This window comes from Pichia kudriavzevii, chromosome 3 (genome assembly GCF_003054445.1).
Source record: "Pichia kudriavzevii chromosome 3, complete sequence".
Lineage (NCBI taxonomy): Eukaryota > Fungi > Ascomycota > Pichiomycetes > Pichiales > Pichiaceae > Pichia > Pichia kudriavzevii.
In genome coordinates, this window is record NC_042508.1 from 2,022,170 (window position 1) to 2,050,037 (window position 27,868).

General features: G+C 36.0%; 8 protein-coding genes across 8 annotated transcripts; 5 read left to right on the forward strand and 3 right to left on the reverse strand.

Annotated features, from left to right (window-relative positions):
• Nucleotides 1–214: 214 nt before the first annotated feature.
• C5L36_0C09300 (uncharacterized protein) lies at nucleotides 215–1,282 on the forward strand (the record flags this gene model as incomplete). Its single annotated transcript, XM_029466640.1, has 1 exon — nucleotides 215–1,282. The coding sequence occupies one exon, from the start codon at nucleotides 215–217 to the stop codon at nucleotides 1,280–1,282; it is 1,068 nt and encodes a 355-aa protein (XP_029322500.1).
• An 85-nt stretch (nucleotides 1,283–1,367) lies between these two features.
• Nucleotides 1,368–2,333, reverse strand: C5L36_0C09310 (uncharacterized protein; the record flags this gene model as incomplete). The annotated part of the gene is made up of 1 exon (XM_029466641.1): nucleotides 1,368–2,333. The coding sequence occupies one exon, from the start codon at nucleotides 2,331–2,333 to the stop codon at nucleotides 1,368–1,370; it is 966 nt and encodes a 321-aa protein (XP_029322501.1).
• A 515-nt stretch (nucleotides 2,334–2,848) lies between these two features.
• Nucleotides 2,849–4,465, forward strand: C5L36_0C09320 (uncharacterized protein; the record flags this gene model as incomplete). The annotated part of the gene is made up of 1 exon (XM_029466642.1): nucleotides 2,849–4,465. The coding sequence occupies one exon, from the start codon at nucleotides 2,849–2,851 to the stop codon at nucleotides 4,463–4,465; it is 1,617 nt and encodes a 538-aa protein (XP_029322502.1).
• Nucleotides 4,466–4,772: 307 nt separating this feature from the next.
• C5L36_0C09330 (uncharacterized protein) lies at nucleotides 4,773–16,924 on the forward strand (the record flags this gene model as incomplete). Its single annotated transcript, XM_029466643.1, has 2 exons — nucleotides 4,773–4,841; nucleotides 4,910–16,924. The coding sequence occupies 2 exons, from the start codon at nucleotides 4,773–4,775 to the stop codon at nucleotides 16,922–16,924; spliced, it is 12,084 nt and encodes a 4,027-aa protein (XP_029322503.1).
• Nucleotides 16,925–17,143: 219 nt separating this feature from the next.
• C5L36_0C09340 (uncharacterized protein) lies at nucleotides 17,144–17,884 on the forward strand (the record flags this gene model as incomplete). Its single annotated transcript, XM_029466644.1, has 1 exon — nucleotides 17,144–17,884. The coding sequence occupies one exon, from the start codon at nucleotides 17,144–17,146 to the stop codon at nucleotides 17,882–17,884; it is 741 nt and encodes a 246-aa protein (XP_029322504.1).
• Nucleotides 17,885–18,145: 261 nt separating this feature from the next.
• Nucleotides 18,146–20,875, reverse strand: C5L36_0C09350 (uncharacterized protein; the record flags this gene model as incomplete). The annotated part of the gene is made up of 1 exon (XM_029466645.1): nucleotides 18,146–20,875. One exon carries the CDS (start codon nucleotides 20,873–20,875, stop codon nucleotides 18,146–18,148), a length of 2,730 nt encoding a protein of 909 aa, XP_029322505.1.
• Nucleotides 20,876–23,893: 3,018 nt separating this feature from the next.
• Nucleotides 23,894–25,252, forward strand: C5L36_0C09360 (uncharacterized protein; the record flags this gene model as incomplete). Its single annotated transcript, XM_029466646.1, has 1 exon — nucleotides 23,894–25,252. The coding sequence occupies one exon, from the start codon at nucleotides 23,894–23,896 to the stop codon at nucleotides 25,250–25,252; it is 1,359 nt and encodes a 452-aa protein (XP_029322506.1).
• A 102-nt stretch (nucleotides 25,253–25,354) lies between these two features.
• On the reverse strand, nucleotides 25,355–27,682 carry C5L36_0C09370 (uncharacterized protein; the record flags this gene model as incomplete). Its single annotated transcript, XM_029466647.1, has 1 exon — nucleotides 25,355–27,682. One exon carries the CDS (start codon nucleotides 27,680–27,682, stop codon nucleotides 25,355–25,357), a length of 2,328 nt encoding a protein of 775 aa, XP_029322507.1.
• Between the last annotated feature and the right edge of the window lie 186 nt (nucleotides 27,683–27,868).

Sequence of the window (27,868 nt, forward strand, 5' to 3'; positions counted from 1 at the left end):
TTGATCACGTGATTGGTATCGTAAATTTTCCACTGTGTTTACGTTTTTCCGGAAGTAGTAATTTCTTGTTTATGGGATATATGGATATCAAGAAATAATTTTATATTCAATACATTCATCTTCACAAGACACACAATGGTGAATTAACGAACTTTTTAATAACAAAAGATAGTTTGTGCTACTGCAACAGAAGAAAAGGCATTTGACATCTGAGATGAGCTCTTCCGTTAATCAGTCTCCTAAACGAATTAATAAAAAACAGTCTCTATCAATTTTATCCGGTTCGGCTGTCAATCAACTGAATAATACTACACAAGAAAATGGGAAACCAATAAAAGATAGAGTCATCAGTGAAAGTACCGGACTTATCAAATTTCAGCTAAAAAAACAAACTGTGTCAAATACAAATGAAACCCATAGTTACTCTAAATCATTGGGGAAAATTGATGAAAAGGACAAGGAAAACATTGATTTATCAAGTAAAGAATCTCCTGTTAAGGGAGTGCCCATCTATGTTCCTATAGGCAATGAAAAAAATACAAATAGTAAGAATGAAACAGAAGATTTACTATTCCAAATGGCTGCTAAACAGAGGGTTATACTTGATTTGGCAGAGCAATTGAAACAGGCTCAGGATGAATTATCAGACCTGGAGGTAAAATATAGACAAACTGTTGTGAAAGATTCTCCATGTAGTCCACCACCCCGGGTTGAAATTTCCAACATTTTTGAAAATCGAGTTAATTTACAAAACGTAGCTTTGACAATTAGAAAATCGACATCTATGATGACTATGAATACCCCAAAAATTAATACTGAAAAGATTGCAAAAACTCAAAAACAGGTTGCTGATACTTTCAATCAATTTACAAGCAATATATCAAATCAAAATTTCTTGAATAAAGGAAAATTCTTCTTTGAATCTAACATGAGTAAGAACATACAAAGAGGAACTTCTTTCTTGAATTCAATTTTTGACAATGAAGATGAATCGGATGATCAGATGAATGATAGTGACGATACAGACTACAATAATAGAGAGGATATATCATTAGATGAAAATACTCCTAACTTTGATTATAGCGTTGACTACGACTTGGATCGTTTGAACAAAATAAACATCCAGAACAAAGTCAGAGGAACGCTATTGAGAGAATTAGAAGATGTTGAAGAAAAACAAGAAACTGGAGAAGATTTTGACGGGTCGTACCTACATCGCAGCATCTCAAATTCGAGTTTATCCGAAGATGATTATGGTGGTGATGTAAGTGTAATACAATAAGATCAAAGAAAATCAAAAATCCTGTTTGTTCATAACTGCAAATGTTGTAATTAAAGTCTATCTAGTAGTACTTTTATAGGGTTCTTTACTTTTTACTGATCAAAATAGGCTCGTAAAATTTGTCATGTTGCTCGTAGAAGTTCTTGCACTCTACAACTCTAAGTTCGCAATCTTTCATATGTTTATCTCCTATAACCCCTTTAGTGGTGGTCATATTTTTGGTTACAAACAACACCTTCTTCATAACAGTTAGAGCCTCGTTCACTGCCTCAGCCACATCATCCATTGAAGTAATTCTGTCAAGCAATAATGAAGAAAACAAATCTCCAACACCTGTAAAATAGCTATCAATCTTCTCAATCTTAAAGAACACCAATTTTTCGCATAAAGTGCTCGAGACACAACAATAAATGGTATCGGAGCCACCCTCAAGATCATCGAATTTATCTGCAAATAAACTCGATAAAACAACATGTTTCACATTAAACCTATCATGGAATAAGCTCAAGGAAGTCTTCAAATTTTCTATAGACGAAATCTCTTTGTCCAGCAAGAGTTCCAATTCGTACTGATTTGGCGTTACGATGTCAACTAACTTAGACTCTAATAGCCTTCTATAAACCGGTATGACATTTTCTTCCACGTACAATTGTCCCTCATCCCCCATTACAGGATCCAAAAGCCATGTTATGTTTTTTCCTTCATCCATTGCCTTCAATTTCAAATCAGTACATATTTTCCCTACAGCAACTAACGTCTCATGACCGGATACATACCCTGTTAAGACCGCATCATATTGAAATCCACTTTCTCTTAATCCATCATATAACTCTAGCAATTCTTGTCCCGTCGCACAGCTTCCCCTGAAGGACCCATATCCGGTATGGTTACTGAAATTCACTGTATTCATTACATCAACCTCCCAATTCAACATCTGCAAGGGGAAAGTTGAGGCCTTGTTACCAACGTAGCCATGCACAACATGCGATTGGATATTCAAAACAGTTCTTACCTTGGGAATTGACTCAATATTAATATTCAAAGAAGACATCGTCGGCACCAGGTTCTAAAGTGAATCCACAATCAGCAAACACCAAACCACAGAATTACAGTATGTATTAAAATTGGGATAACGATAAGCTAAGTGAAAATCGAGTTTTCGGCTGAAAAATGAGTTCTCGAACTCAATACATTTTCAAACATAATCCAAATAATTTTGAGTCATTGGTTGTCAAATCCAATTGGGTATTGACTCTAGATTCAAGGTATGACGCTAAATTAACTTTTCAAAATGTAGTCTTAATTACAACTGAAAGTACGTCAATAAGAAGTAGGTCATACACCTCGTAGTACTATAGTATGTAGGAGAAAGGTAAATCACTTAGTAAAGTAAAGGTTTTCTGCTGAGTGGATGTTGAAATTTTAGCTCTGATCGCAGCTCACACATGTTATTGATCAAGGCGTTTTCTAACAGTGAACACTTTAGGTTTGCCGTGTGTATTTTCGAAAGTCACTTATTTTGTAAACAAGCTCTTGAATTCCATCCACACGACAAAGATTAGAGCCATGATCAAAAGTTTACAAGAACTGCCTGATAGTATTAACTCCCAAATTATAAGTTATCTTCCCCAGCAAGACAAACTCAACTTACTTTACACAAATTATCATTTTTACATGCTTGTGTTACCGCCGCTGTACCGAAGTTTACTCTTCACAAAATCATCAAGACTAGAACTCCCTAATTCTTTTGATGAGTCGCTGAGTACTGTTATTGGAGGAATAAAATCCCCTCTCGCAACTACCAAACTTAACAATAAAATCTACAATGCCAGACAGGAAATAATACTTGATTCCTTGATGGTCAATAAGGAACTATGCAGATATATTGAATCCGTTACTGTTCTCGGAGAATATCATAACAATGGATATGTTGAGTCTTTTGAAAACTCCATCCAACCAAAGGTTGTTGACTTTATAAAGAAAAACTGCTTTAACCTGAAATACTTTTCTGTTAAGAATACAAACATCCCCAATATTATGGTTCCATCATTACAACATGTGCAACTATCAACACTGAATGATTTTGAAAAGCTATTAAGTTTGCGGGTCAAAAACTTGGAAATTGATTTGGCTGATAATAATCATAAAATGCAATATATTAGTGACCAATTATTGCTCACCTTTTTTCAAAACCTCGACAGCATCAGCTTCCATGATGAATTTTCCCAAACGATTGTAATGAAGAGGCTCTTGAAAATTAAATCTTTGAAGCTGAATCTGAGAAGCCTAAAGCTAATCTTCTACCATCAATTTGAAAATCCTCATGATTTAATATGCTCGTTCTTGGATCTCATTGAGTTTGAAAAGATTGAAAATCTGGAGCTAGTTTTGGGTTGTGATGATATTACATGCGGCTGTATTATAGAATTTAACAAGTATCTTGTTAGGCATAACATGAAGCTGAAGAGGCTCTCTTTAGTTCAGAGAACTAGACATAGAGAGCACAATCACACCGAAGCATTTGATTTCCAAATAACGGAAATGCTAAAAATGTACCAAAACCATGAATACTTGAGACATTTATCTATAACTCATGTCCCGCCCTCTGATTTTAATGTCGGTCATGGATTTGAAGGGAATTACTTACACAGAAAAATGCTATATAAAAGCGTTTTACCTTTATTGAATAGACTTGAGACTTTCGAATGTCCTACGTTTGTCCAATCAATTGCGTGTTATGAGCAAATTATTTCCAATCTACTATGGAATGGATGCAAGTGTGATCACTGCGATGCATACCTATCGATTTTCGATAAATATATCCTAGACCACCAGTATTATGATGAAATCAAATGTCATCTGACAGATATGATTTCTCCGATCCTCTTTGGTAATATTGGAAGAGTTCTATCTATCAGAAAGATCGGTGGGAATATAGCTCCTACTTACGCCTATTGGGATTTTCATGATGCACCATATCAGATTTCACATTTCCATGATTGCAAATTTGATCGATCTGCATTCCCTGCTGCAACAACCTGTCTTGTGCATTTCGTTCAATCTTATGTCGAAAAAATGGGCAGGATGATTCCTTCGCTGAAAAGATGCGTGTTGAGTGGCATGTTCTACGACAAAATATCGGAAAACAGGTGGTATTGCAGTGAGAGATTTCTGCAAAAGTAGTTGGACAAAATTCATGGCGGCACGTGACGATATTTTGGTTTTGTTGTACGCGAAAAATAAAAATCAAGAAAATGTATACTTCTTTAAGGTTTTTGTTTACATCTTTACACGTACTTGATTTAGGCTCATAAAAGTGTTGTATCACGTTTTCACTTCACAACATATTAATTAACTAGTACATTTTAAATAATACTGTCAGAAACTTCAATAATGACAAGTTTAAAAGAATCAGGGGTGACGTTCCTACTTGAAACACTCAACAAAATAGCAAACAATGTATGGCAAATTGAACTAACTGAAACATCAGATGTCATCCACAGATTTATTGAAAGCAATGATAACGATATTTTATATCTCTTTGAAAGCCAAGGGAAATGTATGTTAGAAACTATTGACTGAGAATCAACAGATCAAATTACTAACACTTCTAATCTTTTACTTACAGGCGAAATTACTAATGACACTTCAGACAAACGAATATTGAATTCAAACCTTGTCTTTATTACAATTATTAAGAAAAATAATCCGATTGATTTCAGTAGCTCTCTTGAATCGCAGCTTTTGCTTTTGAGCATTCCCTCTACATGTAAGACTCAGGGTAGAACCGGAATAGAGAACTTGAAACTTTTACTAAAGTTTGGGGTTGGCTCATACTTTGATCTTTTACAGAATAGCAATTCAATTGCAGACTTTTCAGATACTGCTATTGAAAATACCAAATTCAAGTTAGACAAAATTTTAGCCGATATTAAAAGCTGGGAGCAAACAATTCAAGTGCCCCAGCTGATTGATAATCTCCCCTTTGAATTCAAAGAGTTTCTTACTAAGGAATACCAGGGAAGAACTACCTTGTTGGATACCGATGTTTCGGCCACTCTTGATGTTGTAATACCATCGATTCAAGGCTGGTTGAAAAAAACAAATGATATAATTAAACTGGAACATGACCCACTTGACGGAAATTTGACAGATGAAATTGATTTTTGGGTGATTAAAGAAACTGCACTTCAAAACATAAAAGATCAATTAGAGACTGACCATGTAAAGAACCTGATTGAAGTTTTACAACTTTACAAAAAAACGCATATATCTGTTGCCTTATCTTCGTGCACTGGTTTGAAGGAATCATTGAAAGACGCAGAAATTCACAGAGATTTTTTGAAGGCCCTAAGATCAGACTCTATGCTACAATCTGATGATTTGAACCTACTGAAGGCAGAACTTTTGATAATGTTAACCAACTTCAAAAAAATCAAAACCAAGAAATTTCCCACTGAGAAAGGAATAACGATTTTAAAGTTAATTGTACTTGAATTTAACCGAAAACTGATAGAGTTGCTATCGGATTACGATTTATTTTCCATTGAGGATGATCAATTCGATTTTATTTACAATTTTTCTACAGTTGATTTAAATGATATTGACATGACTATCCGGGGATGTATAAATTTCTTAAGGGAGAAATTAAGAAAAGAGGATAATGCATTTATGCCGATAAAGATAGAGTCACCATTATATATAGTTGAGATATTATCAGAGGTAAAATTTATCCGAGAAACAAATGCAAACATAAAATCATCCATTGAAACTTTACTCAAGCAATCCTTCTTAAATAGTGAAGAAGGAATCAGCATCTATCAGGATTTGTTCACTGACTGTCAAACCGCATATAAAGAGTTGGTTGATATGGACAGGAAATTCTTACTTTCCGTTAATTTAGGAGCCATAAGTGCTGCAAAAACCAAATATTTACAGAAAATACAACTAATTGAAACAAAAATTGCTTCTATTTTGAACAAAGCCTTTCTCGGCTGTGAAAATAATCCAAAAGCTTTGTTCAATATGTATGCAAAGTTTGCAGATATTTTAAGCAAGCCTCATGTGCGAATGCTGCTTCAAGACTTCCATGGAATTCTTTTACATTCAATAGAAGATGAATTGGAGCAACTTGAAATCCAATGTAATTCACAAATTGAAATTTTGTCACTGCTATCGCTAAACAATATTGCACCATTTTCATCGAAGCTGCTCTGGATAAACCAGGTTTTATTGTCAATTTCAAAGATAATCAGTCACTTAGAGCTAGCCTTAACATCTAATTGGGAAAATTATCCAGAAGGTAAGAGGTTCTCTGCTAAAATCACTTCGCTATTAAGTGAAATAGATGTTACTAGATTGTTAGAAAAATGGATAGATGATACTTCTAGTCGTATTAAAAATTCATTACTGGCACAACCACTAATCATTCAAAAAGAGAAAAGAAAGTCTGCTTCATTCAATTATACCTTAAGTTTAGATCAAGTGGATTTGGATATTACCAAGGAAATCAAATGTCTAAAAATTTTAGACCTTAAAATACCAAGAACTATAACAATGTTTTGTGAGAAAATCGACAAGATTAACAAACACATTTTCTTGATTAAAGAATCATTAGATCTTTTCTACAACTCCCTGGATAAAATCAATTCTCTAAATAATGCTAAAATTCTTGTAAAAACAAGAATTGCTACTATAATTGGATATGTTGAAGCGCTATCAAACAAAAAATGGAATGATCTAATCAACGAAGAGGAGCTAGTATCATCTGATAGCACTTGCAATAACAATATAGTTAAAAATGTTCATAGGCTTAGAACTGAGATTTTTCAGATGGAAGAAGAAGTAACTCTTATTTTTCCGATCTTGAAAAAGATTCCTTCGTTACTGCACAGTCTTGATAGTTGTGAATATTCAAAAGCAGATTTTCTCGAGGTATTAGCAACAATTCAAAATTACCTAATATCATTAGATAAAATCAATACCTTGGATTTACTAGAATATGTCAGTCTCTTAAACAGGGAGATTCAAGATACGCTAAACCAAAGATACAGAGAAGAACTGATTCAGTTTGGAAAAGATTGGCATTCTTGTGATGTACATTTCTCAGAAAATTTGGAGACGCATAATCTAGTGGTTAGGGGGTTCTCCTTCACTCTTGAACCTCCCCTAGAATTCTCCAAAGAAAAGTATGTCTTGGCTTTGAACTATAAATCCCTGATGTTCTCCCAACTACCAAGATTATCGCATTTAAAGTATAAGGTGACAGAAAGTGATGATTATTTTTCTATCAATATGAGCGAAATGAGTGATATATACGGATCAAGTTTAGGTGAAATGTTAGTAAGTTTTAAGAAAGCCGAAGAGTTTTTTGATACATGGAAATTATTAGAAAATATCTGGGATGTTGAATTAATGGAAATTAAGAATATACATGATAATGAAATTGAGAAATGGCTAAATATATTTTCTCAATTGAGAAAGCTGAGGGACATCTTCGACACTATTGACACATTCAAAAACTTTGGAATGTTGAGAATCAACTTTCAGCAGGCACAAAAAAGGGTATATAATCAATTTGATAGTTGTCAAAGATACATTGTAGACAGTTTCGCCAATAACCTGAAAAGCACCATCAAAGAGACATATCTATCAATCACTGAAATCAACAGGGATTTGGAGAATTTGGTTTTCGACTTGAATAGTAGTGAAGCAGTGATAAGCTTACTTTCTGCTATGGCAATTAGTCAAAATTATTTGAAAGCAAACAAAGAACTATTGCAAAATTTAAAGAAAGGAAATACGATTCTACTGGGATATAGATTTACTGTAGATGATGACTGGATAAAGTTTGAAAATGTCCAATCCCAGGTACTTTCAATAGAAAATATCATCGGCATTAACTTAAAATTCTTAGAGAAGCACTCTGAAATTATATCATCCATGTTAGTCAGTTCAGTTCTCGAACTCAAAAAGTTTTACATGACTACGAAATCTAAATGGGAGGATCAAAAGCCTACTGGAGAAAATTCCTTTAAAGATGCGTTACTTGTTCTCCACAGTTTTGAAGTCATTTTTTCCAAAATTAACGAAAAATATCAACATTTACTCAGAGCGTGTTCATTTTTAAGTATACCCTGTCATCTTGACATTGTTTATGAAATCCAAGAGATTAGGCATTTAAAGGACATCTGGACAGTGGTAATGAAATTATATCAATCATTAGAAAAAATTCGTACTACTCGTTTTGACCTGGTTGAAGTTAACTGTTTAAAACAGATGCTAGAGGAAGACTTTTTGAACTCAAGAAACTTACCTCCTGAATACAAATCATTTCCTGCTGTTGAAAAGGCACGACTAGAGCTAAAAGAAGGTACGCGTGCTCTATCATTTTTAGATATTCTGAAAAACAGCCCACTAGATGAAACGCATTGGAACGACATTTTTAATAAATTGTCAGGAAAAAATTGTCCTGATGTGTTATTTGTTGGTGATATATTAAATTTAGACTTAGAAAACAATAAAAAATATATTCACTCGGTGGTGAACTTTGCTGAGTCAGAAAATCTCCTGAAGAAATCCATTGATGCCATTGAGAACTCTTGGTATAAACAAAAGTTGGAAGTATCTGAGTTTAATAGTGGCATTTCCTTGATTTCTTGTTGGAATAAATATTTCTCGAAAGTTAACGATGATTTGAATACTCTTGACAGCATTTTGGTTTCACCGTACTCAACGAAATTTCTAGGTAGAGTGAAGAGCTTGTATGAGAGACTTCTCCTACTTTTAGAAATAATAAAACTCTTCACTGAAGCACAGAAACAATGGGTTTACCTCGTTGGTATATTTAAGAAAGAGGATGAGTTCGAGCGAATAATCCCTCTAGAGCTTTCAAGGTTTGAGAATGTTTCTCATGACTTTCTGATACTTAACGACACAGCCTTGGGCTCTTTGACTGTTATCGATATGGTCGACATTCCTGATATTACGGTAACTTTGAAAGGGATAGCAAACTCTTTAGTTAATATCAGAAAATCCTTAGCAAATTATTTAGAGAAACAAAGAGAGCAATTTTCAAGGTTTTATTTTATCGGTAATGATGATTTATTGGAGCTGATTGGTAACTCTGGTGACAGAGATATAGTGTCACGACACATAGGGAAGTTATTTCCTGGAATTGGATCCCTAGGTTATGATAGTTCAGGATCACAAATAATTTCTATTCACTCGTGTGAAGGCGAAATTATTAACCTTCAAAAACCGGTTTTAACAACGAACTATGCAGGATTAATCGATATGCTAACCAACCTTGACGATGCACTCAAGCGGACTTTATCGGAGAATCTCTATTGCCTTTACAAAACTTTGAAATCAAGTTTTTACATTATAGATGCTGAACTTTTAAGAGCACTAATGGATACATACTGCTCCCAGGTTCTTTGTCTAGGGTTCCAACTCATGTGGACCCAATTAATAAATGATGCTCTGCAGATTAATGATTTTGTAGATATTTCTCAAAAACTAAATGATACTTTATCCTTGTTGGTTTCATTAGTGCCAAGTGATCTCAATGTTTTAAAAAGGACTAAGGTAGAGAATCTTATTATTGACCTTATTCACAAAATTAAACTAATCGGTAAGCTATCTTCTAGTGATTTTGCTTCTCAAAAATTTAGATGGTTTTGTGAGATTAAGTTCTATATTTGTGACAACTTTGATGATCCAGCACACACTGTGAGGATTAACCATGCGAATCTAACCACATTTTATGGTTTCGAATACCACGGCTGCTTAAAATCCCTTGTGCCCACCGAACTTACTGGTGCAGCCTTCAATATGTTATCCGAGTCCCTTAATCAAAATTTAGGAGGATTACTTTTAGGTCCTGCTGGTACTGGTAAAACGGAATCTGTGAAGGCGCTAGGACACTATTTTGGTAGAGATGTTTTTGTCTTTTGCTGTGATGAAACATTTGACGTTGAGTCAGTTAGTCGTATTCTCATTGGAATATCCAAAATAGGTGCATGGGTCTGTTTTGATGAATTCAATAGGTTAAATGGTAAGATTCTCTCTGGTGTATCTACGCAAATAGAAAAGATTCAGAACGGAATATCTGGTACCTGCTCTGAGATCGAATTATTCAACAAGGAAGTTAAAGTGCATAAAGAGACGGGAATTTTTATCACTAATAATCCCCATTATCGAGGACGGTCCACCTTGCCTGATAACTTAAAAAGCAAATTTTTAACTTTTTCTATGATGAAACCTGATTCTGAAGTCATTGCCAAAAATATATTACTGACGCAGGGATTCCTTGATGCTGACAATCATACTATTTTCTTGGTTGAGCTGTTTAAAGATCTTGATCAGTATTGTAGTGCACAAAAACACTATGAGTTTGGTCTTAGAACACTTAAATCGGTCATCATAAATTCTGGGAAACTGTTGAGAAGTAACTTGGCAAAAGAAATGAATGAGCTAGAAATTGTTGGGAAGAGTTGTTGCGACGTAATTCTACCACGACTCACATCTTCTGATCAGAAGATTGTAGAAAGAACATTAAGCAACTACAATATCTCTATTCTAGGTCAAAAGGATAATTTTTTCCTAAACACTCTGACCGAAATTGCAAAAAATGGAGGCCTTAGTACATTGAAACAGTGGGTTGCAAAATGCCACCAACTCTACGAGGTTAGCAAACTGAATCATGGTGTAATTCTAGTAGGACCATCTGGATTTGGTAAGACTACCGCATTTAATTGTGTGCTTGATTCTCTTTCACAAATAACCGGGAAGAAGAATATAACATATAGACTTGATGCTAAAGTTCTGAGTAAGTCTTCACTCTTTGGATACATGAATTATACTACCATGGAATGGTCAGATGGAATACTTACCTCCATATTAAGGAAAGTCAACGGGAATACAGAGGCTGATAAGTCAAGTATTTGGATTATCTTTGATGGGGATATTGACCCAAACTGGGTTGAAAATTTGAATAGTGTCTTGGATGACAATATGTTTTTGACCTTGTCAAATGGAGAGCGTCTACCTCTATCTAGTAATATTAGGTTTGTTTTCGAGGTAGAGAACTTAGACTATGCAACGCCGGCTACTATCAGTCGATGTGGTATTGTCCTATTTGATCAAACATTCGATATATATAGCATTCTAAAGAATCAAATGAGCATCATTAAAAAGGAAACACTTGAAAAGGAAGAAAAATGGAATAGCAATCTAATTCTCCACAACAGGACCGTTGAAGATTTCAAAGATTCTATGTTGAATGTTGTTTTTGAAGTTTTAGATGAGGAAACTTTGACGTGTATCTGGAATATGTCCCTAGGTTTCGAGTCTATACTTGACTTTAGTGAACTTAAAGTTATGCAAACATTCAGAAGTCTTATTCAATCAGCTTTGACAAACCTCCTGTTTTTTCTTGAGAATAATCCCATCTTGGGTCGAGGTGATTTTACTTGCTACCTCCAAAAAAAGATTATATTATCGATACTGTGGTCATTCGGTGGCCAGTTTTGCAACTCTAGTTTGCTGAAATTTATTGAGGCTTTATGTTCTATTTCCAAAATTCAAAAGATTGTGGGGGACGTACCACTTGATGAGTTGCCATATATGGATGTTGAGCTTCCAAATGGGACATTTAAAAAGGAACGTACGTCTTCCTTTGAAATGCAACCACATATGATCTTAAACCCGAACGTCATCATACCAACACTCGACACGGCCGTTTACAAAAGCCTTATTTATTCATTTTTGCAGCAACACAATCCCGTCATCCTTTGTGGCCCACCTGGCTCAGGCAAAACTATGCTATTGCTACAAGCTTTACGTAAGTCCCCTCTTTTCGAGCTAACCAGTCTGAACTTTTCCAAAGAGACTTCTATAAAATCCATTATAATCACTCTAGAACAAACGTGTCACTATAAGAGTACAGCTAATGGTATGAAATTGATGCCTCGACGTATTGGGAAATGGGTGGTGTTATTTCTTGATGAGATAAATTTGCCTAAATTAGACAAGTACGGGACACAGGTAGTCATCCACTTTGTCAGGCAGTTGATTAAAGAAAATGGTTTTTGGCATCCCTCCAAGAAAATATGGATCGACTTACAAAACATCCAGATAGTTGCAGCATGTAATCCATCGTCAACTTCTGGTAGGCAAGTGATGACTAAGAGACTCACTACCTATTGCGCCACATTAATGATTGATTACCCACCTAAAAGATCCTTAGAAAGAATCTATCATGTATACTGCACTGCTCTGCTGAAAACCGTGCCAGATCTGTCAGCTTATTCATCATCTCTGTCAGCCTCAATGGTTGAAGTGTATTCTAAGTATAAGGAGCAATTCATCGCCTCTCGAAAGGCCCATTATATTAGCTCACCGCGTGATCTAACAAGATGGGTGAAGGGTATGTATCTATCATTAAAAACAAACATATCCGCTAATTTGGCTGATCTGATTCGGCTATGGGCAAATGAAGGTTTAAGGTTGTTTTCTGACAAGTTGAGTGAACGGGAAGAGAAAGGCTGGGTTTTCAATATGATTTACGAAGTTGCTGGAAGGAATTTTCCACATATTGATCTCAAAACTGTTTTAAAGTTACCAATTCTTTATTCAGATTGGCTCAGCATTGAATACCAATCCGTTGAGGAAAACAAATTGAGGATGTTTATCAAGGAACGATTTAATGTCTTCAATCAAGAAGAGTCTAACGTTGGAATTGTATTATACGAAGCACTTTTGGACCATGCTCTCAGAATTGACAGAGTTCTTAAAAATCCTCAAGGTCATCTAGTCTTAGTTGGACCCAGTGGATCTGGTAAAACAACGTTAACAAAGTTTGTCTCATGGATGAACGGAATAAGGGCCGTCCAACTTAATCTTCCGCAGAGTTTTACCTTAGCTGATTTCGAAAATATTCTCAAAGGTCTACTATTAAAATGTTCAGTCAATGATGAAAAGATATGTTTTGTCATTGATGAGTCCACAGTATTAGATGATGCATTCCTTGAGATTATGAACACCTTGTTGGCGAATGCAGAAGTTCCTGGACTATTCGAAGGCGAAGAGTTTGAGTCACTGCTGGAAAAATGCTCAAAAGCAGCTCAAAAGGATGGGCTGCTTTTAGACACATCAGAAGAGATATACAGTTGGTTTGTCTCAAAAGTTTCAACAAACTTCCACGTTGTTTTCACCGTAAGCGACTTATATGACTCTAATTCCAAACCATTTCTTCTGTCGAGTGCTTTGCTGAATAGGTGTGTAATAAATTGGATGGGAGCGTGGTCCGATAGTGCATTGACAGAAGTCGCCCAAGAGATGACAAAAATTTTACCTCTAGATCATTCTGACTATAAGTTGCAAACCAAGGGATCAGAAGTTATTGGTTTTCGAGATGTTGTTATTAAAACACTAGTTTGTATCCATAACGAAACCCAACAAATAACGGGTGTCTCATTGGCCCCAGTCCAGTTTGTTGATCTCGTTAAAACATTTATTTTGGTTTTTGTTGAGCGGGAGAACCAACTTCAAACATTTCATTCGCATGTTATCAAAGGTTTGGATCACCTTAAGGAGACAAGCTTGAAAGTTAAGCAGTTAAGAGTATTATTAGTCGAAAAGAAGAAGAAACTTGAAGAAGAAGAACATAATGCCCGTAGTTTATTGGATAAAATGATTATCGATCAGAACGAAGCCGAGAGAAAACAAGATATGTCACTAAAAATGCAAGAGCTTTTTGCTGAGCAAGAAAAAACTATGCTTTCCAAAAGACAGGCAGTTGTAGACGAATTGAAGGAAGTTGAATTTTTGATTGTAGAAGCACAAAATGGTGTTTTGAATATTAAAAAACAACACCTAACTGAACTCAGATCGATGAACAATCCACCAGACACTATAAAAATGATTTTAGAGTCTATATGTGTCATGCTAGGATATAAGGTATCTACATGGAAGGATGTTCAATATGCAATTAGGCAAGATGATTTTATTACGAGCATTATCAGTTTTAACGGTGAAGAGCAAGTAACCCCAGAATTGATAAGGTTGATGGAAACGAAATACCTAAACAAACCAACATTTAACTATGAATCTGCCAATAGAGCAAGTAAGGCATGTGGGCCATTGCTGATTTGGGTACAGGCTCAGTTAAGGTACTTTTCCATTGTTGTGAAAGTCAAACCATTAAAAAAGCAGCTTCATAGATTAGAGTCGGAGCTTATGGACACTAAGGCTAAGCTAATCGCTATTGATGGTATGATAACGGATCTGAAAAAAGAGGTTGAAAAGTACAAATTTGAGTATAGTGAGGCAATTGCTTTGAAGGAAAAGGTAAAACACGAAATGTTATCAGTTGAAGAAAAGCTTAACAGAAGTATTGCATTATTGAAGAATTTAACAGCAGAGAGAGCCAGGTGGGAGAAAAACATTGAAGAGTACGAAGAACAAAAAAGCACCCTCATCGGAAATGTTATCTTGATGTCATGCTTTATGAACTATTGTGGCTCTTGTTTACCTAATGTTCGAACTAAGCTGATCCAAGTGTGGAAGAGTATCCTGAGTAGATACTATATACGGTATGACTCCAAGGGAACATGCTCAGAAATACTTGATGTTGCCAACGTTGATCAGATAATTGAATGGCAAAGAATGGGTTTGCCAAATGATGAACAGTTCATTGGCAATACAGCAATTCTCAGCACACCATTTAATCAATCGTACAATTTTATTATTGATCCTTCCAATACATTTTCTAAGTTTTTAGCACAGCTTATTAAACCCAGAAAGCTACTAATTTCAAGCTTTCTGGATCAGGAGTTTGGTAAAAAGCTTGAAAATTGTCTCAAATTTGGTGGTTCCTTTTTGATAAAAGATGGTGAACATTATGACCCAATAATCAACAGGCTGATATCTCAAGACATAAAGCTAATGGGATCTGGTAGGAAAGTTATTCAGATTGGATCGAAGGAAATTGACATGTCTCCAGACTTTTCTCTCTATATATTGACGAACGACCCTACATACACGCCATCCGCATTTATTGCGGCGAGAATGAAAGTCTTGAACTACTCGTATACTCCTCAGTCACTCAAAACTGAGGCATTAAATTTGACTATGCTAGTAAGAGAGCCGGATATTGAAAACAGCAGACTGGAACTATTAAGAAGAGGAAATGACTGTAAAGCAAAACTCAGGTCTTTGGAGGACGAGCTTCTAAAAATAATGAGTAGAAATAAAGAGAACATATTAGATGATGATGTTTTGCTAACCAAACTTGAGGCAACAAAAGAAGAAACGATCAATCTAGAAAAGCAAATGTTGGAAATTGATAAAGTGATGGAAAGCTATGAAACTAAAAGATCGCAATTTGAAAAGCTAGCAGACTTCTACTCAGATATTACACAGGTCATTGAACGTATGGTTGCTCTAAATAAAATCTACATATACTCAAACGACTATACCAGAAATATTTTGCATAAGACGTTATTACAGTACGGGGGTGTTGAAGTAGATAAGATATTGAAGTACTTTGCGAGTGTTATTTTCAAGGAGACATCAACTTCTCTTATGAGTGGAGATATCAATATCTTCACTAACGTGCTAAAGGATCTCACGGGTGCTGACTGTACTTCCGAAGTTAGTTTCAATGAATCTCTTATTAATGAACAATTCATAATCCTGAGATCATCGAAGGGTACAGATTCTTCTTTAAGAATCGAAGAGTCTTCTAGACACCAGAATGTGAAAACATTGAAGTATGCCCTTGGTTCAAACAATGGGCATAAAATTGCAACACAGATGATTTTAGACAATGTCGATTCAGGACATTGGATTGTTTTGGAAAATATTGAACTATCAAATGAATTTCTAGAAAGCTTGAATGAAACAATTGTGAAAATAAAAGAGAATGAAAAACCATCGGATTTTAAAATATTCTTAACCTGTAGAATAGAAGCCGATCTTCCCGTTTTATTGCTGAAATCGTGTAAACAAATTGTGCTGGAAAGTGATATTACTCTGAAAAAGTCAATCATTGATCAAATCTTGAATGACTCCAGTACGTTAAACCTGAATACGTTGAATGAAAGGAGACCAAAGGAACTCAAGAAGATATTTTTAATACTGGTATGGTTTTATTCGGTGATACTATCGAGATTAAGATTCGAATCGGGTTTCTCCAGACGCTATGAGATTAACCAAAACGATTTGAGAAATGCGGAAAAGTTTATCTATGAAGTCGTTAAAAAAAATGATAATCAAATAAATGTTGCTGTTCTAAAGATAATTGAATATTTCACTGTTGAATTGATCTTTGGTGGTAAAATAGACGATGCCAAAGACTTGAACTTCTTAGTCAATATGGGTAAAAAACTGTTTTGTGGTAACTTCTTTGAACCAAACTTTAATATTCTGAGATACACATCAGTTCCTGGCTTAAAATATAACATACCTAACGGATACAACAATTTGGAGTACGTAGAATGGATCAAGGGATTACCTGACAATGAGCCAATGGAATGGCTATGCCTACCATCTGATGCTGAAGACCAAGACAAAGCTTTAAGAATTTTAAGAGGTAAGGAGATGGAGAGGCTTCTATTACAACGTCAATTAGTCTAGGCTGTAGCTAGGTGGTTAGTGGATAACGACTGTATATTTTTTTTTAAGAGCCAAAGATTGACTTGTATTTGTAGCATGAATCGAGTAGTTGTGCTTTTTTGTTTTTTTTTTTTTCGCCCTGAGTATGACAAAAGTAATACATCATAAAAGTCTCTCTGAACTTTCAGTAGTTTACACTCTTCTCACGTTCAACTTTGACAAAACAAAAAAAGTGAAACGATGGGTATACTTTGGTGGAGCTCTAGCGCAAAACCTAAAACTGGTAACTCCGATAGCCTCAACCAAGACAGTGAGCCATTACCAAGCGATCTTGCGAATTATTTAGAATCCAAGGACTCAGAGCTGAGTAACAGAGAATTCAAATCTTTACTTCGTAGACAGTCAGACAATGCCAAGATTTCTAAGGAGCTAGAAAAAGAGGATGAATCACAGTCACAGGATTTTCTTTCCATGGTTTCAGCACCTGCACAATCTGAAAAAGAAGCTGAAAAGAAAATCGAAGAGATACGGTTGCCTACGCCAATATCAACTAGTCTGAATATGAAAACCCCAATGGATTATACCAATTACGAACTGGAGAAATACAAACGTGAGAACGACGAGAAGGAATGCGTGCTCATAAACTGCTCAGAGATTCAACACGCCTTCTTTGAATGTCTTGGGACACAAAGTGTTTGGGATAAAATTGGAGCCGCTACTAGCGTAGATGGAGATCAATGCAATAAACTGGCTGATTTTTTCATGGCATGTACCAAAATTCAGAAGAATGCCTTTATAATGTTTGATTATTCTACCCTTTCTACTATTGAAGAGATGAAAAATGCAAGCAAGGGAATCGATGAAGTATTCACCAGAAACTTCCAAAGTCTTGACGATGTACAAGATAAAGAGAAGTTTCTCAGGTATACCAAGGAATTAAGAGATAAAAGGGAAGAATTCTATCAAAGGTTCGGTAAATAGAGATAAGAGAGGGGGATTGCACAAATCCTACAGAATGCAATCTAAGCTTGTACATACTCTTCTGTAGCCACCACCTACGCGATATACTTTCGTACTGTTTGTAATGGACAACTACTTCTAGAAATTGAAAATACAGAATTATTAAAATTATTCAAAAAAAGTAAATTATAAAAGTAAGTAGATTAGATATTATAGATGAAAACTTAGATCTTTTTGAATATTGGGAAAATTAGAAAATTATCAACTAACAAGGACAAACACTTAGGTTGACTTTTCATGTTGAGTGGAAACTCTCTTCATTGCAGCAACGAAATCTTCGAAAGATCTGTTGTCTTCCTTCTTCTTCATTGGCTTACCGTTCATCAATCTGTCGAATTTTTCAGATTCAGACATCACGTAGTACGCACCACCCAAGACACAGAAGGTACCAAAAGACCAAATCCAGACTCTAACGACAGTAACAATGTCGTTCCAGTTTTGAGACCACCAGCCGAATAAGGTGAAACAGGTAGCAATGATATCAACAATCAAAACTGCACCAGATAATTGCCATGATGGAATAGAAGACCAGAATGGACCAGCAGCTCTAGTAATGAAAATCAACCAGTTTTCAGTCAAAGAAATTTGCAAGAAAAGAACACCATCAATAGAACCAAAGTTTTGGATAATACCACCCTTTGGCAAGAACATGGTAGTTAAAGTAATCCAAGTACCAATAGCTAAGAAGATACCTAAGATAATAGACATACCCCATAATCTTGGTAAGTTCCACTTAACAGGCTTTGGAGCATATGGAGCATTATCATAAGCAATAGCAAGAGTAGCAACATCAGCGAAAATAGCAATGAAAACAACTAAGTCAATGTTCAAAGATTCATCAAGAATAACAATCCATAAACCTAAGAAAATTTCCAAGTGTAAAGACAATGCAATTCTGTAAACAACATAAGAGTACATTCTGTGGAAAATTTGTCTGGAGGTCTTCAAAGCATCAATAATAGCAGATAAACCTGGAGCAAGGAAAACAATATCAGCAGCAGATCTTGCAGCATCAGAAGCACCTTCGACGGCAATACCGGTATCAGCCTTCTTTAAAGATGGGGCATCATTGACACCATCACCAGTCATAGCAACTAAATAACCTCTTTCTTGCAAGATTTCAACGACATTATACTTGTGTTGTGGGAAAACTTCAGCAAAACCATCTGCATTTTCAACGAAATCGTACAATTCAGAACCTGCCATGTCACCACCACCGCCTAAACCTAATCTTTCAGCATCAAAAATTTGATCACCTAAACCTAATTGTCTACATGTTTCCTTAGCAATACCAACAGCATCACCAGTTAACATCTTGACTCTTAAACCTAATCTTCTTGCTTCAGCAACGGTAGCAGCAGTATCATCTCTTGGAGGATCCATACATGGCATAATACCCAAGATTTCCCAATGACCTTCACCTCTCTTTCTTGCAACACCTAAAGATCTGAAACCTCTAGAAGCAAATTCCTCAACCTTATTTTGATAAGCTTCAAGAATATCTTCTGGAATAGGATGGTCTTCAGCAACAGTCTTTAAAACGAATAATGGAGCACCTTTAACACAAATAATAGTTTCACCTTCTGGAGATTCAACAATAGCAGTAACCTTCTTAGAAACTGGATCGAATGGTTGGAATTCAATAGTCTTGTATTCCTTCATTGCAGCTCTAGCCTTTGGATAGTTAATTAAAGATTTCAAGAAAGCCTTATCAATTGCATCTAAACCCTTCTTCTTTCTAGAAGCAGCCAAACATGCAGTCAACATCAAGTCATCTGGTTCAACACCTGCAACAGTGTATGGTTCGTGTAAAGATAACTTGTTCTTGGTTAAAGTACCAGTCTTATCAGAACACAAGATTTCAACACCAGCCAAGGATTCAATAGCAGATAACTTTTGAACAATAGCTTGCTTCTTAGCCAAGTAAGCTGCACCAACAGCCATGGTAGTAGTAACAACAGCTGGCAAACCAACTGGAACACCAATAATGGTAATTGCTAAAGAGTATCTTAAAATTCTAACAATTGGGTCAGATCTGTAGAAACATGCAGCCCAAACTGGTAACAAGGTAAGAATAACCAAAACTAATAAAAGAGTACCAATACCATTCAAAACTTCAGTAAAGTGACCTTGACCACCAGAAGCCTTGTTAACTAAAGCAGCAGCTCTACCAACAAAAGTGTTATCACCAGTAGCAGTAACAATCATGTAACCTTCACCTCTCTTGACAGTGGAAGAAGAGAAGGTTGGATCATTACAATGCTTATCAACAGCTAAAGATTCACCAGTAATAGCGGATTGATCAACTTGAAGAAAACAGTCTGGAGAAACCAACTTACCATCAGCTGGAATGACAGTACCATCTTCAACATACAAGATATCACCTGGAACAACTTCATTAGCTGGAACATCAACTCTTTGACCATCTCTTAAACAAATAGCAGTGTTTGCTAAAGTTTTCTTCAATTCATCAACAATAGAACCTGCTTGATATTCTTGAATGAAACCAACAGCAGCATTAAGCATCAATAAACCACAAATAACACCGAAATCGACCCAATCTTCTAAACCACAGGCTAAAATAGCTGCAGCTTCCATAACGAATTGAATTGGACCAATAAAGAACATACAAAACTTCAGAATCAAGTTTTCTTGTTCTTCAGACATTTGGTTAAGACCAAACTTCTTTCTTCTCTTTTGAACTTCAGCAGAAGACAAACCAGTATTAATGTCAGTTTGTAAATATTCTTCTGGAACTTCAGTGTATGAGCCAGAAACTTCTTCATCAGAATCTTCGTCATCGTCACCTTCACCAGCAGCATGATGGTGATGGGATTGCAATTCCATGACTAATTCGTCAATATCCTCTTCTTCGTCATCGGATTCAGCGTTTGCTGGTGCAACAGCTGGTGCCTTTTCAGCAACAGGATCGTGAACTTCCTTTTCAGACATCTTTATTTAAGCAAATTCAACAAGTACTAAACTCAAAAAAACTTTGATAATTTTTTTTTTGGATATGTGTGTTTGCTTGTTTTTTTAATTGTATTTTTAATCGTTTATTAAAAATTGAATTGAATTAAAATAAATTTAAAAATAAATTATATTTAATTCCAACGAACGAAATTCGAAAATTAAAAAAATGAGTTAACTTGTTGGGTATCTGATACTTAATAAAAGAGTACTGGAGAAAGAATAGAGTAAAAAAAATAATAATAAAATTACAAGAAAAATAACAAGGTAAAAGAGAGGAAAAGAGTACAAGAGGAAAACTTTAAGAAGTTGGGAAAGCTGAGCATTTTAACCAACTGGCTGAACTTGTGGCTATATATGTGGAAATTGGAGTTGAGGGAGCGCCAGCCATGTGGCAGAACAGATTAGCGGGAATTTCAGCGCCAGAAAGCCATAGAGTTGTTTACACGAGCATGGGAATTTACTAGAAACGACTCTCCGCGCTTGCCCAATGCGGGCAAACGTAAACAGCGGAGGGGCAAACGGGGCAATAGTTCGCGAGGACGGGCCATTGGCCAATTAGAGACACCATTCCGAAATACCCGGTGGCCTGCGGTGACAGAGACGCACCTTATTTGTCCAGGGGAAAAAATGGAAAATCTTTTATTGCCAATTCAGATAACGAAAATACCCGAAATTGGTTCGTTCTCTGCCATGGTGAGAATTAACAGGTTTTTTTTTTTTTATTTTTTTATTTGTTCCAATTCACTCTTTGACGATGTCATCCGCACGTGACCTATCTCCACGGATATATACGGTAGTATTTAAAAATCTCTCAATGCATACTCGTTCTAGATTGAGTAACCCAGAAACCCCGCGGAATTAACCACATTCTATATTTTGGTTTGCTACACATTCACCTCTTAGAAAACACATAAATTACAATCCATACCACATATATATGGAAGATGGAATCTACATGGACAACCCATCAGAGATCAACATATATTTTCTCTCTGTAGGATGGAATTGAAGGGATAACACTGAAGTCGGGATCTATGTGTATGTGAATTCTAAATTCAACTTCTTCTACTATGCTTGCTCTAAACTAAACGCAATCTCTTCTCCGTCCCCCCGTTTTCCGTTAAATGCGTAATTGTATCCACTTGTAGGAATAGTATGTCTATGTTTGCAATAGACAATAGCACATGGGAAAACAAAAAAAAAAAAATTGAATTGTGGATACCATACTTCCGCATGCTTGCTATCGTCTATTACTAAAGGTGCCTGAACGCTACAAACGTTGTAGAATCTCTGAACGGTCGGAACTCTCTAATTCCACAAATCACATTCCCGCCACGGGCGGTTGTCCAAAATAGTCTTCCCGCCCGCTTCGGTGCCCGCTATTGAATACCTCAACAATTGTAAACAAACAAGTCGCTTAATTGAATTAGACGACGGCTCAGCTAGTTCAACAAAAACATATGTTTAAAAGGAAAATCGCGCTTCTCTCGGCCCCGTTTTTCCCGCTTTTCCACCAATCCGTATCAATCTACACTGTGGAAACACATTCCGATACAATACCATGATGTACCCTATATTATTCTACCGTCCTATAATGTACTATACTATGCCGTACTATACTATACGGTAATATCTTATAAATACAATCGCGGCGAAAAACCGTTGATGCGGATACAGCGATAAACACCGCTGTGGCATTTTTTCCATGGAAGTATTTCCGCATTTTCTTCCTTTTTGTCTCGGCCTCTGTTGTGCCTGGTCCGTTTAACTAGGTTTCAACCTTTCCCCATATTACCCTCAATCAGGGTTTCCAATGTCTCTCTAGTCTGCTTGTACCGCCACCTGTCATAGAGTCCTCACAGCCGTTGTGGAAATCTTTAGGTGGTCTCTATTGATAATCAAGTGGCGCAATTGGTTATAGAATATCATCGATATAGTAGTGTCTATTTCTCTGTAAATGGATATATCTATGTATATACAATTTACATATTGATATGTAAAGTGTCTTTTATACCTTCCTTGGAGTTCGTGGCTATCCCCCCCCTTTTCCTGGATTTAAGTCCTCATGCTGCCTTGGACCCATTGAAGGGGCCTCCATCTGTCCCCAGTGGCTTGATGCTGCTACTCGTGGCTGTTCAATTGGAACCCTTGTGGCTGAAATGGCATGGAATGTTTATTCTAAACAGACATAACCTTCTCCCAACCTGTGCGGTGGTTTTCCATTCTTGTCAGCTGAGCCGCCAGATGGACATATAGAGCAATAGTAAACAACTGTAAAAATTAGGCGCGACGATGAAAGAAAAAGAAGACCCCTCAACCAAAAGATGGCGAATAGCTCAGGCACGTGATGCCGCTTACAACAGTATAGAATGTTGTGCACGTTGCATTTGTGTTACTTCTTCAAGCAACATGGACCATATAGTGTTCACAAAAGCCTATGCAGACCGTCAAATCAAAGATGGCTGTTCAAACCAAATGTATTGGAAACTATTTGGATCCAGCAAAGTCTTGGTAGTATTGCATTGTAAATAAAGGATGTTTTATAACTTGTGTTTTGTCTGCAAGACTTTTCTTAAATTTTACTAGTCATAATATATATTCTTTGTGAAGTAAAACAAAAAAAACACCAAATGTATCAGGCTCGAGAATATGTTGATTATTATTGACTATACATCGAACATTGTATCTATTTTCAAAAAATCCCTCCTATACTACATTCCATACTCTATGTTTGATGGAAAACTACCACAATGACCGAATTTTCCTAAACCTACCCATATAGCTTCAATATGTGTTAAATGTCTATTAGGAATGGTGTTTATTATAAATCAATTTGCCAAACGCGCGATACCAAAACAAGGAAATTCAACAAAAAAAAAAAAAAAGAAATCCACCATCTGAAACCTCTAGTACAAGCCTTCAGTGATCATCTCATCTTTTCAATATCTGAAAATGTCAAGTAATTCCAACTGTTTTAAGGCATCGTTTATTGGCTAGATGGATGCGTTAACAAACATACTCCTCATTCCACAATTATCCGGTGAAGATGTTGATGAGAACACAAAGAGATCCTTATTAAAGGCTCACAATTCTGCATTGGTAGAATTGGTGAAGAACATATCTTGTCCCATATGCCAGGACGTTCCAACACAACCTTACATGTTGCCACTCTGTGGACACAGCTTTTGTTATTCATGCATCAAGTACTGGTTTCAGTGTAATCCGTCGTGTCCAGTATGTAGAATGGCCATTGGTGAAAATAAACCTGTGGTGAACCACTCTTTGAAGAGAGTCATTGATTTGACTTTGGAAAAAGTCAAGCATCTGGAAGAAATGGTTGTTCACGATCAAGAAGAAATTGATAAAAACCTAGACGCATGGTATAGGGAGAAAAACGAAGAGTTTGAAAGTGACAAGGCAAGCGATTTCCCATGGTTGAAGAAAATTGCTTCAAATTGGGGGAGAGCTGTTGTTGACGATGAGGATGGTGTCCCCAGATGTTCTGCATGCCACTGGGAACTAATTGATGGTCATTGTGAAAACTGTGGCAGACAAATGGTGGGGTGGCAATCGAGAACTGATGGCGATGAATTGGATGATGACATTGATGAAGATGATGAGGATGAAGATGAAGATCTCGTGGGTCCCTCGATGAATGTCAGAGAATCTCTGAATTCAGAAGACGAGGATTGGAATGAATATGATAATGGATTGAGAGATATGAGGGGTTCTGTTGTGCAAATAGAAGCGGAAGAGAGTGAGGAGGATGAAACTGATACACCCAGAAGTCACAGCCAAAAAGATGATCCATATGCTTTCAATAGTTATGAAAGCGATGACGGATTTGTTGTTGATGATGATGATGATGAGGAGGAGGATATTGCTGATGAAGAGCTTGATGACAGTGAAGACAACAACGAATACCTGAATACTTCAGACGTTGAAATCGTAGACGAGGGTATGGTTTCTGGAGATGAAGATATTATTAGAAGAGGAAGGAGTAATAGGGGAGCAATTGACTTCGACTCTCAATCAGAGGAGAATGAGTTTGATGAAAAACTGATTACGAAGAGAAGAAAACCTGTGGTTTTAAATTCTGATGATTCTGAGCATGACAGCATTGATCTGTCTCATGACTCGGATGATGATTTCGTGAAAACTTTAAAAGAAGGAAGGAACAAAAAAGTGGAGGACTCAGACAGTACAGAAGATGGCAACTACGAAGAGGATGATTTGATAGTAGACCTGTCTACTAAAAAACATAATCATAGCAACGAGGGGAAAAAAAGAAAGCATAACAACAAGAGGAAGCCCAAGCATAAACATCACAAACACAAGAAAAGCAAGAATTCTTGACTCACATTTCAATTTACTACACGGTTTTATTCAATTGGTCATTTATATATATATACATGGATGCTTTATAACTAACGCTCTTCTATTTGCTAAATAAATACTTTACCACTCCCCTTCAAACATTAATTCGGTATCATGGTCAACCCAGCGGAATAGGCTATCAAAGCACTCCTTTGAATTCAGAATGATTTGTTTATTCAAAACTTCATTCTTCTCATCAATTCCATCTATTTTGCTATTGTAATAAACAAAAAGACGAGGCAATACTTCAGTCAAAAAAGCGTTTTCATTTTCCAATGCTGTCATATTCTTCTCATCGCTACTATTCTCTTCTGTAGAATTGTGTACTTCTTCATGTAGTCTGTTGGTAATTTTGATTGCTTCCTCCTTCAAGTTACTCAAGAAAAATTTATCCGTGGCAAGGTTTTCTTGAGTTTCAAGCCAGTTGATAGTCAGGACGAGCTCTTCAAAATGTTTGTTTCTCCAACACCATTTTATAAACATTGACAAGAATTTAAGAATTTGTTGGTTATTTGTTATTCGAACCTGATACAATTCAAACAATTCAAGAACATCAAATGAATAGCTGTATAAGTCGTGCTTGACACACATTCGAAATAATTGAATCAAGTCCTCCGAGTCCACAAATTCCATACTTTTGATCAATTCAATTTGTTCCAAAACAAATTCCTCAACAATCGTTTTATTGCCATACACGTTTTTCAGCTCAAAATCTTTGTAAAAAATGGCTATATTCAATCTAACACTAGGTAGACTCGAGGTAGAACTTTTGCACCTTTGCTTATTAACATCATATGCAATTTCCACTAGTCTTCCAAATTCAGTATTCTTATTTGTTAATTTGATACTTTTACGTAACAGTTCGTTATTGGGTATTATTCCCTTTTTCAATCTCGATTCAATATTTTGAAGTTTAGGTGCTGCTGGAAGTGGTTTGAATTCAGAAGTCAGCTGAGCCTGTTTAATCGTTGGGTAAAACCTACTCTCTAACGTTTCACTATTTGAAGCCTGCAGTTTAATGTCTAACATTTTACTCAGAAACCCATACCTATGGTATTTCGACTTTTTGGAACTTTTTTTAAAATTCTTGTGTATATGGTGAGCTAGATGTGGATATTTCTTTATCATGGTTCGCCAATAAACTATTATGTGAGACCAATGGATCTTGTAGTCGGCACCAATCTTCAAATTCTTCAGTATCTCAAAGACCATATTAGGATTCTCCTCTTTCTCAAAGTGTCTCAGTATAGAAAATACGGATAGTTGCATGTCTTTTCTATTGTCTACTTCCAGAAAGGTGTGCATCGCAGATTTATAATTTCGATGGCGCAAGTGCAAGTATGTTAGATTATTATTGAGCAACGACGTTTCACCTTCCTCCTTTGCAAGTCGTAAATATGCTTCTACTTCACCAGACTCAAAGAATTCTTTATATCTTGAATGGTTTTTGGATATTTCGTTACATTTCTTACCAAACTGGATGGCAAATTTATTATATAACCCTCTATCTTTTAATGATTTCTCGATCCATTCAATTTCTTCTTGATCGCCAGATTCATAGATTAGGTTATGCATAAACGAATCAATGGATATATTAGTGTTTAGACCTCTCGACAACCAAAGTTTATATTCCGCACAGCATAAATTGGTATTATGTGTCTTATTGTAGAGGTTCGATATGTACAAGTCTAATATTCTATTAGGCAATTTGGATTCAGTCATCACTTGCTGATGAAATATTTGCCGGGCAAACTCTATATTTTCAGTTTTTAGATAAACTTGAATAGCTATCATCACAATTTCAACTGGGAGAGTGTCATTTTTGAGTTGGTATAATTGGAATAAGTTATCAAAAATTCTATAGTCAAAATTGGAATGTGCTGTTTTCATAAATAGAGATAATGCTTCACTGCTGAATTTTTTAAAATCGATTCTATTTTCATAAATTGTCAATAATCTATAGGCATACCACTTAAATGGCAACAACTGAACAAACAAGCTTTGGAATTCTGGGTCTGTTAAGAAGATACCTTGTTTGAAACTACCATACACTAGCTCAATTGCCCGCTTAACCCGGTTTTCTTCCATCATATCATTGAGCCGTTTAATCGACGTATACCTGGTCTTTGTTGGCAATACACGCTGATTCGTTACCAAATATTCGCAATATTTATGAAACTTTTTATAGTCTCCTCGTGCAAATATATCAAGCTCTTGTTTAGTTTCATTTGGAACTTGTATGAATTTTAGTGCTTTTGACAAAAACTTGGTATTGTCAAAAAAATTTTGGTTCGACTTGCTTGCCGGCATCGTCGATTCGTTTTTTACCTGGATAACTATTCCATTCTTAAGGCTTCTAATAAGCAGACACCTATTGAGGTGTCGTATTCTCCCCCTCGAGTAAAACATTTTAAACTAAGATTATGCTTTGAACAAAAGGTGAGACCAAGTCCTCCATAAAACGATCGATGGCTTTATTTTATTATTTTTTGCAAAACGATATCTGGTGATAGGGATAAAGGGGATTGAAGATATGGTTAGATGATGTTTTACCTGACTCACTCTCAACTTAGAAGTTAAACTCTCAATCCTACT